Source organism: Scyliorhinus canicula, chromosome 13 (genome assembly GCF_902713615.1).
Source record: "Scyliorhinus canicula chromosome 13, sScyCan1.1, whole genome shotgun sequence".
NCBI classification, from domain to species: domain Eukaryota; kingdom Metazoa; phylum Chordata; class Chondrichthyes; order Carcharhiniformes; family Scyliorhinidae; genus Scyliorhinus; species Scyliorhinus canicula.
Genome location: NC_052158.1, coordinates 144,330,554 through 144,341,312, shown reverse-complemented (window position 1 = coordinate 144,341,312; position 10,759 = coordinate 144,330,554). Strand labels below are relative to the sequence as shown.

Below are 10,759 nucleotides of genomic sequence, written 5' to 3'. Positions count from 1 at the left end.
CTTGCCGTTGAGCGGCTTCGCCCGGGTGGCCCTGAGTCAACCGTGGGCCAGTTCGTCAGGTCGGTGGATGGGTGTTCCCGGGCAGCCCGGCTCGCTGCTCTACCCTTTCCTCATCGTTTATTTGCCATTAGTTAGTGGGAAGTACGAAACCGGGAGAATGGAGACTGACAAGGTATCCTTCCTTTAAAAAAAAAATCATTTAGCACTTAAAGACGGTTGAGGTAACGAAGGAGAGAGTCTCTTCTCAGCCATTGGCCTCTCCACTGTGGGTACAAGTGTCCAGATTTTTGTTTTCTTTGATTTTGGGAAATGACATGATCTGCCCAACCCTCATTTCCCTATTGCACCTTTTTCCTATCCAATTCTGAGAGGGCTCCAGCAAATTAAGGTTGAATAACCATATCCCAGGCTGCGAACTGTTTGTTACTTTTTGGTTACGAATGGGGTGCTGAAATCAATGTTTTTTCTTCTTACCCAATCTCTGTTAGGAGTGACACTTTAAAACTTTAGCCACCCGTGTCATTTTATCTGTACAAAGGGCATCTTCAGAGCAATTGTGGGCAGATTGCAAAGTCAGCCGTCTACATTCAATCACTGATAAACATAGATACATGGCTTTAAATTTACTAATTACAATGTTATGAATTCTCTTATTTAGGTGGCTAAGGAAGCAGTTATAGTTCAATGTCGGAGTTAATGGTCCCCTCAATGACTTTAGCTGCTGCATTATGAAGGGTTGCGATGCCACCAGGAATGGATCTCTTGCGAGTTCAGTCTGGACGATGGCCTGACTTGGGTGGCTACAATCACAATTTGAGCTGTTCTTCAAGTGGCCACACCTTGGGGCAGCACGGTGGTGCAGTGGTTAGCACTACTGCCTCACGGCGCCGAGGTCACAGGTTCGGTCCCGGCTCTGGGTCACTGTCCGTGTGGAGTTTGCACATTCTCCCCATTTTTTGCGTGGATTTCACCCCCACAATCCAAAGATGTGCAGGGTAGGAGGATTGGCCACGCTAAATTGCCGCTTAATCGGAAAAAATTAATTGGGTACTCTAAATTTATTTTTAAAATGTGGCCACATCTTCCTTCGACCATCCTCAAGCAATCTTCCCTGGCCCATCCTCAAGAATGGGCCTCCAGAATTTCTGTGGCTGGTTCAAACCTGGGACATTGTCATTTGGGTCAGTTGCGGCTGGTCATGTTTGCAGTTAACTGATGTCCGGTGGTGGCCATGGAGTAAGTGGTTGCACATTTGGTAGCTCCCGCTCAAGGCAGTATTTTTTTTGTCTTTTCCCTGCCCGAAGGACAGAGTTTTTGAGGGCAAAATGGTATAGGAGTGTTTGGGGAAGGTAATACTCCTCTGGTGTGGCTGGTGCATGGATCAGTGAAGTTCCAAGAGAAAGAAAGTGCTGTTGGAGCAGGTTTTGTGGTGTGCCACAGGGAAAGATGGCAGCGGGCAAGGGGGTTGGGCTGCCTGCCCAGTGGTAGGTGGAACAGTTGGTGGAGTTCCTGAATGATAACTTTCGGCACCAAAGGAAAGAGGCCCTGGAAGACGTAGCCAAGGTGGTGGAACTGCTGAGATCTGGGATCAAGCAAGTGGAGCAGAGACTGGAGTACCAGGGCCCTGTGATCCAGAAAGTGGAAGTGGCGACGGGGGAGCATGAGGTGTAGTTGGCCTCATTAGTGGCTGAGATGAGAGTGATGTGGGAGAGCCAGAAAAAACTAAGGTGGAAGACTTGGAAAATTGCTCCAGAAGGCAAAACCTAAGGATTGTCGTGATGCCTGAAGGCATTGAAGGTGCGGAGGCCCCGGTGTATGTGGCAAAGATGCTGGAGAAATTGATAGTGGGGGTTCTTTGATCGGCCCCTGGAGGTGGACCAGGCGCCCAGGGTGCTGAGGAGGCCACAGGCAGGCGAACCGCCGAAGGTGATGGTGGGGCGGTTGCACCACTTTCTTGACAAGGAGAAGATCCTTTGATGGTGAGACAGACCAGGAAATGTAAATGGGAAGCGAACGAGCTGCGGGTGTACCAGGATATGGGTGTGGAGCTGGTAAAGAGGAGGGCCGGGTTTAACCATATTAAGGCTGCCTTCTTCAAAAAGGGTGAAGTTTGGGTTACTGTGCCGGCCCGCCTGTGGGTGACTTTCCAGAAGCATAGAACATAGAACGATACAGCGCAGTACAGGCCCTTCGGCCCTCGATGTTGCACCGACATGGAAAAAAACTAAAGGCCATCGAACCTACACTATGCCCTTATCATCCATATGCTTATCCAATAAACTTTTAAATGCCCTCAATGTTGGCAAGAGTTTTATTTCGACAAGCCAGAGGAGGCGATGGAATTTAGAAGGTGCAATGAACTGGAGGGGTCATTGAACTTCGGAGGAATTTTGTGTGTTCTTTAAAGTGTTTGGTGATGGGTTTTCGGGGACAGGTTTTGACGGGGAAGCAATGTGCTTTTTGTTACTCTTGAGGGATGGATGGTTGGGGGGACGAGGGGAACTGGAGGAAGGAAGGATGGTTGGAGGCCTTGGGTGGGGCCCACCATGCAAGTGGGTGGGCTAGTTAATGGGAGTGAAGTGGAGAGTTGTAAGGAGGAAAGTGTGGGGGATGGGAAGGGGATCGTTTATTTGTTTGAGGCGGGGGGTGGGTTTAAAAAAAAAAATTTTTTTAAATTCTCCTTCACATTTTCTCCTAAATTTACACCCTACAATAAAAAATAATCAGTAACGAATGTAATGTCAATCCCCATATCAATGACAACGATCCCATCCTCCCACCAAACCCCCAAACATTAGCCTGCATGTTAACATAAACAAATGACAAAGAGGAATCAGGAATTACCCATAGTCACCATTCACACATACAGTCCCCCCTCCCCCAACCCTCCCAGCCCCCATAACCCCCCCCAGCCCCCAACCCCCGTAATGTTTGATGTGATCCAATTCTCGGAAGTGTATAATGAATAACACCCATGAATTTCCTTTCCCATCCGTTTCCTCAGTTCAAATTTGACCTTTTCAAGCCTCAAGAATCCCAGCAGATCCCACGCCACGGCAGAGGGTGGAGAGGTTGATCTCCACCCTAACAGGATCTGCCTTTGCACGATCAACTTTGCGAAGGCTACAACATCTGCCTCCACACCCGTTTCCAACCCTGGCCGGTCCGACACCCCGGATATGGCCTCCCGAGGGCCCGGGTCAGTTTCACGTGCACCACTTTAGAGATTACCCTAAACACCTCCTTCTAGCAATCCTCCAGCTTTGGACAGGACCAAAACATATGACTGTGGTTTGCAGGGCCCCCACTGCAACGTTCACATACATCTTCTACCCCCTCAAAGAGCCGGCTAATCCTCGCCCTTGCAAGGTGCGCTCTATACACCACCTTCAGCTGTATCAGCCCCAACTTCGCACACGAGGTGGAGGCGTTCACCCTCTGGAGCACCTCACACCAGAACCCCTCCTCCATACCCTCTCCCAACTCTTCCTCCCACTTTGCCTTGATCCCTTCTAGCGGCGCCTTCTCCTCCAAAATAGCCCCGTAAACTGCCGATACTACTCACTTCTCCAGTCCCCCTGTCGTCAGCACCTCCTCCAGCAATGTGGAAGCCGGCTCTACTGGGAAGCTCTATCTCCTTTCTGGCAAAATCTCGAACCTGCATGTATCTAAATATTTCCCCTTCCTCCAGCCCATACTTTGCTCCCAACTCCTTCAGTCCCGCAAAACGACCCCCAAGAAACAAATCTTTTGGTGCCCTAATTCCTTTCTCCTCCCATCTCTGAAAATTTCCATCCCACTTCCCTGGCTCAAATCTATGGTTCTCCTGAAATGGCATTTCCTTTGACCCTGCCCCCAACCCAGTGCTGTTGAAACTGCTCTCAATGTCTCAAATTCTCAATGAAGCTATTGCTACCGGACTCCCTGAGTATCTCCCCGGGGTTGTCTGGAGCGGCTCTGTCACTAGCGCCTTCAATCCCGACCCTACCCAAACTCTCCTCCATTCTGATTTATTGGGCGCCAACCCCTCTGACCCAGCTCCGCACCTTCTCCACATTCGCTTCCCAGTAATAATACATCAGGTTCAGAAGACCCAAACCCCCTGCCTGCCTTCCTCTCTGTAGCAACACTTTTTAAATTCTGGCCACCTTCCCTCCCCATATGAACGAGGTATTCATCCCTTCAATCTCTCTTAAAAAATGCCGTTGGCAGGAAAATCGGCAGGCATCGAAAAATAAACAGCAATCACGTCAGCACGTTCATTTTAACCACCTGTACCGGAACCGCCAGTGACAAAGGGAGACTATCGCACCTGCCAGATTAGCTTTCACCCTCCCCACCAAACTAGAAATGTTGTACCTACAGAGCCCCCCCGCCCTCCCCAACCGCTCGCAACCTGCACCTGCTGTTGAAGGGGAGGGAGGCTCCAGATGGAGTTTGGGCTAGTTGCTACAGGGAAGACGGTGGAGCAGTTGCGGAAGGCCAGAGGGGCAGCATATGAATGCGGGGAGAAGACAAGAAGGATGCTGGTCCATCAGTTGAGAAGGCAAGTGTTCCCAAATGAGACTAGAGGGCAGGAAAGGAGGCCGGCGGAGTTGCCATTTAGGATGGTGGGGGTGAGTTTTCGATATTTGGGTGTCCAGGTATCGTGGAGCTGCGTGCAGATGCACAAGCTGAACATGGCTTGGTGGAGCAGATGAGGGCCGTCTTTAAGAGGTGGGATGTGCTGTCGCTGGCAGGGCGGGTGCAGACAGTAAAAATGACGGTGCTGCCAAGGTTTCTGTTTGTGTTTCAGAACCTCCCAATCTTCGTCCCCAAGTTGTTTTTTTAAGAAGGTTAATAGATTGATCTCTGGATTTGTGTAGGTGGGGAAGACCACGCGGTTAAGGAGGGCTTTCTTGGAGAAGTTGGGGGAGAGGGCTGGCGCTGCCGAATATGATTATTACTGGGCGGCGAATATCACTATGATGAGGAAGTGGGCCGTGAGTGAGGGGACGGATGTAGGTAGCATTGTGCAAGGATACGTGTTTAAGGGGTTTGTTGCTGGCGCCTCTACCGTTCTCGCCGGCCAGGTTCTCCATGAGCCCAGCGGTGGTATCACCCCTAAGGGTGTAGGGGCAGTGGCGGCAGCATCTGGGGCTAGAGGGTGCCTCGGTGTAGGCACTGATCTGCGACAACCATAGGTTTGCAACGGCAGGGCTGGATGCGAGGTTTCTGGAGTGGCGGCAGGCAGGGATCGCTTTGCCGATTTGTTTACAGGGGGAAAGTTTGCGAAGTTGGAGGAAGTGAATGAATTGGGGAATGGCTTTAGGTACCTGCAGGCTCAGGACTTTATAAGGACAGAGCTGCAGCCCTTTCCTGGCTTGTTAGCCCTGGGGTTGCAGGACAATGTGTTGTCGTAGGACGAAATAGGGGAGGGGAAGATGTCAGATGTATATGAGGAGTTGATGGATTGGGAGGGAGCCCCGGTGGGGGATATTAAGTGTAAGTGGGAGGAGGAGGGAGGTGGGAGCTGAGATGTGGCCTTACGGAGGGTGAACGCGTCCTCGTCAGGTGTGAGGTTAAGCCTCATCCAGTTCAAAGTGGTACATAGGGCTTATACGACGGAGGCAAGGATGAGTAAGTTCTTTGAGGGGGTGGAGGAGAGGTCTGTGCAGGGGGGGTGCGTGAATCACGTCGACATGTTCTAGGCGTGTCTAAGATTGACTGACCTCATTAACACTACACCCTATATGCTTCAACCGATGCCAATGCTTATGTAGTTACATTGTATATCTTGTGTTGCCCTATTATGTATTCTCATGTATTTTCTAGTATTTTCTTGAATTTTGTTTAATTCCCTTTTCTTCCATGTACTGAATGATCTGTTGAGCTGCTTTCAGAAAAATACTTTTCACTGTACCTCGGTACACGTGACAAATCCAATCCAGATTGACGGTTCTGGTAGGGGTTCTCGAATGTGATGTCCAAGGTGCTGGGTATGGAGGTGGTTCCGAGTCCAGAGGTGGCGATATTCGGGGTGTTGGAAGACCCGGGAGTCCAGGGGGTGGGGTAGGCGATGTTTTGGCCTTTGACTTCCTGATAGCCCAGAGACGGATCTTACTGGGATGGTGGGACTCGGAGCCGCCAAAAGCGGAAAGGTTATGGTCAGCTTTTTTTTTTTTCCAATTAAGGGGCAATTTAGCGTGGCCAATCCACCTATCTTGCACATTTTTGGGTTGTGGGGGCGAAACCCACGCAAACGCGGGGAGAATGTGCAAACTCCACACGGACAGTGACCCAGAGCCGGGATCGAACTTGTGACCTCGGCGCCGTGAGGCCGCAGTGCTAACCCACTGCGCAGGTTATGGTCACCTTGAGGGGTCGTTGGGTGGGTTCATCTGGAGGTGGAAGTCGTTTATTGATATCTTTAAGGGGATTTGAGAGGTCAGCATTGTGAGTGGGAGGGTTGGTAAGGGGGTTAAAATAGGGTGGCGAGGTAAGGGGGTTAAAATGGAAGGTGGGATGTGAGGAGGGGTTGGCGTCAGGGGAGTGGGGTGGAGTGGATGTTGACTGTTTATTGAGTTGTTTGGTTGTTCTTCTGGTTTTGTTTGTATATATGAAAATGCCTTGAATGAAAATATTTTTTAAAATGTTTGCAGGCAACCAGGAGGTTAATTTACTGTAAATAAATCAGTCTATCTGGGAAAGTGTGTCATATATTTTGGGAGGGGTAGGTTATTTTTTGACCACTCCTCTTTCTTGAGAATTCTCTCCATGTCATAATCAAATGGTTGGTTGTCCGAGTCTGCGTTTCAATTTCATATGATAGATGCCAATTGGATTATATAAAGGTGCATTTAATTGATAGTTGCTGGAACTAGGGTGATATAACCGGCAAGCAGAGATGAAAGGGTTTAGGATGAATTATGAAAATAGAATGGAAGGCAAGACCCTCTTAAGGGAGAATCACTGGAAGATGGTATCTCCATTTAGTAACTTGATTTGTGGTCTCATCTTCACCTACTCAGTGTTGGCAGTCAATAAATCTTTTTGACTCTGCACTTGCTGGGAGCTGTCCTCCCTATCGTCAGGTGTTGGTGAGCACAAAATCAATCTATGAGAATAGTTGAGCCTGATGAAGTAGTTTGCATGTTTAATCGTAAAGTATTTGTTCTGATAAAACATAGTCCTGGAGCTATTTCACAAACCTGTTCAGTCTGCAAAATGTGATACATTAGTTATTGTAACATTCTTCAAGGTCAGTGTTGGAATATACAACTATGATCATAAATAAATGTAAACTCAATATATTTGCTCCTACAAAAATGCCCAGCAATGCACAATCTGACTGTTCTCAGTTAACAAAAATGCAAATGTTATATTCCCCACACCGGTCAAAGGATGAGGACGATTCCTTGTCACCTCCATGGAATCTGAACTTTCCCGGTAACGGAGAGGGGGGGGGGGGGGGGGGGGGGGGGGAGGATGGGCGGGGGGAAACTGGGGCTTCACCTTTCACCTTAAGGTTGAGGAGGGAGACCCTTTGGGAAGTTGAGAGTTTGATTGTATTACTAATAAACCTTGTTCATCATTTTCCACCCACTGTTTCATGCGTGCTGCTTTGGTGGATTCAACGACAAAGTACTTACCTCCACTATCAACAAAAAGTGTTCCAACTGAATACATAGCTTGTCTTGTGTGTGACCGCTATACTTTGTGCATTGAGGCAAATAAAACTGCAGTTCTGTATCTGTCACAACCAAGAACCACCACCAGGAACTGCTAAACTGGTGGGGATTGCCTGCGGTTCATAAATTAATACTGGGAAATATTATGAAGGTACTCACATATTGATGTCTTCACACAAATTGTGAACAGGCAGAAAAGGAGCAGTTTCACAGTCATCTGGGGGGCGATTCTCCGATATTGAGGTCAAGTTTTCGCGTATCACGACGGCGCGAACAGGGCCCGGGCACAACCTATTCTGGCCCCCACAGGGGGCCAGCACGGCGCTGGAGCCGTTCACGCCACTCCAGCCTCCTTTGGGCGCTGCACCAACCCGCGTATGCGTAGTTGGGCCAACTCAATCCTGCACATGCGCAGTTGGGCCGCGCCATCCTGCAGATGCGCGAGGAACCTCTTGAGCGCGTCAGCCCCGACCCAACATGGGGTCGGATTTCAGGGGCCGGCCGCGGCAGAAAGTAGGCCCGGGGGGGAAGAGGCCGTCCCGCCGATCGGTGTATCCCGATCGCGGGCCAGACCCCTTCGGAGCCCCCCCCCCTCGGTGAAGGAACCCCCAAGCCTTCGCGATGAGTACCCGCTGGCAGCGACCAGGTGTGGACGGTGCTGGCCGCTTGGCCCATCCGGGCTGGTGAATCGCTGCTCGCCATTTGCGGGGATTCTCCGAGCGGCCCGGCACGATTCTCGCGGCGCTGGTTTCGGGGGGGTGGGAGAATCGCGTGCGGGGTGGCGCAATTTGTGCGGTGTCCCGGTGATTCTCTCACCCGGCGTATGGGGTTAGAATACCGCCCTTGAAATCAAATAGAATATTATATGTTTTTCACGATTCATGTTTTTACTAGTTACGTCTCTTTCTAAAACTACGAGGCCTTAAGCGCAGTTGCAGCATTCTTACAGCTCGACCAGAAGCTCCAGGTTTGAGTCCAGTGCCAGGTCTGCGTGGCCATGGAATATAGTCTTGTTCAACGGGCTGATAATTAGCTCGGGTATTCTTCCATCATTTCCCCACTATTCCCTTAAAGGGTAAAAAACAATACGGGTGTGAAGATACACTAAAACAAAATGTCCCTTTATAAAGGGGTCATATTGCTTGTTTTCTTTAGGTTGATGGCAGGGTGTAATTCAGTATCTCTTTATTCATTGACAAAAAGAGACCAGCTCATTGGTCTGAACTAATTATATGACCACTGAACAATTATTCTCTAATACTATTCTACAGATGGGGAACCATCACAAGATGGCGCCGGAGCGTGACGACTCTCTGCGAGCTCTCCCTAACAGATCTCCTTTTTACTTATCTTACAATCGTTCTAATCTTTTAAAATTTAATTCTCAGACCTTGTAATACTATTATGTATTTTCTTTTATTTCCTTTTCTTTTCATGTACTTTTTTTTTGTAAATTTTTATTGAAACTTTTTTACAGAAAATATAACAACAAACAATGAAAAGCAACAATAAAACACCTTAATAACTGTAACACCCCAAGACCGTATCAACGCCTGTATCACACCCCCCCCCCCCCAAACCCAGTAAACAACCAGAGAACTCAAAAATAAATTAAATTAAAATTAAGTAAGCAAACATAGTCAACGTCCAACGTTCCCCCCCCCCCCCCCCCCCCCTTCCCGGGTTGCTGCTGCTGCTGACCCAGTACCCTATCGCTGAGCCAGAAAGTCGAGGAAAGGTTGCCACCGCCTAAAGAACCCTTGTACCGATCCTCTCAGGGCAAATTTGACCTTCTCCAGTTTGATAAATCCCGCCATATCATTGATCCATGTCTCCACGCTTGGGGGTCTCGCATCCTTCCACTGTAGCAAGATCCTCCACCGGGCTACTAGGGATGCAAAGGCCAGGACACCGGCCTCTTTCGCCTCCTGCACTCCCGGCTCCACCCCAACCCCAAAAATCGCGAGTCCCCAGCCTGGCTTGACCCTGGATCCTACCACCCTCTACACCGTCCTCGCCACCCCCTTCCAGAACTCCTCCAGTGCCGGGCATGCCCAGAACATATGGGCATGGTTCGCTGGATTCCCCGAACACCTGACACACCTGTCTTCGCCACCAAAGAACCTACTCATCCTAGACCCGGACATGTGGGCCCGGTGCAGCACCTTGAATTAGATGAGGCTAAGCCGCGCACATGAGGAGGAAGAGTTAACCCTCTCCAGGGCATCAGCCCATGTCCCATCTTCGATCTGTTCCCCCAGTTCCCTTTCCCACTTAGCCTTTAGCTCCTCTACTGACGCCTCCTCCACCTCCTGCATTACCTTGTAGATATCAGATATCTTCCCATCCCCGACCCAAACCCCCGAAAGCACCCTGTCACTCACCCCCCTCGCGGGAAGCAAAAGGAATCCCTCCACCTGCCGCCTAGCAAACGCCTTTACCTGCAGATACCTGAACATGTTCCCCGAGGGATGTTCAAATTTCTCCTCCAACTCTCCCAGGCTTGCAAACCTCCCATCAATGAACAGGTCCCTCAGCTGTCTGATGCCCGCTCTGTGCCAACCCTGGAACCCCCCATCAATGTTCCCCGGGACGAACCGATGGTTCCCCCTTAGCGGAGCCTCCATCGAGCCCCCCACCTCCCCCCTATGTCGCCTCCACTGCCCCCAAATCTTGAGGGTAGTCGCCACCACCGGACTCGTGGTGTACCTCGTAGGAGGGAGCGGCCACGGCGCCGTTACCAGGGCCCCCAGGCTTGTGCCATCACAAGACGCCATCTCCAACCGTTTCCATGCTGCCCCCTCCCCCTCCATCACCCACGTGCGCACCATCGACACATTGGCCGCCCAATAATACCCCGAGAGATTGGGTAACGCCAGCCCTCCACCATCTCTACCCCGCTCCAAGAAGACCCTCTTCACCCTCGGGGTCCCATGCGCCCAAACAAAGCTCATGATACTGCTAGTCACCCTCCTAAAAAAGGCCCTAGGGATAAAGATGGGCAAACACTGAAAGAGGAACCACCCCACCCGCATGCACACCACCCCTCCATTGCACATCCACCTGCTCACACGGTCGCCGCTGGAAGC

At 50.3% G+C, this 10,759-nt stretch overlaps 1 protein-coding gene across 7 annotated transcripts in view; it reads left to right on the top strand.

Moving 5' to 3' along the window:
* LOC119976291 (transmembrane protein 145-like) overlaps positions 1–10,759 on the top strand; it is a 74,715-nt gene continuing 63,956 nt past the window's right edge. For all 7 annotated transcript variants that reach the window (XM_038816714.1, XM_038816717.1, XM_038816715.1 and 4 more), the window contains exon 1: positions 1–172. In XM_038816714.1, coding sequence (XP_038672642.1) covers positions 68–172 — 105 coding nt within the window. In that variant the 5' untranslated portion in view covers positions 1–67. The remainder of the gene's footprint in view (positions 173–10,759) is intronic.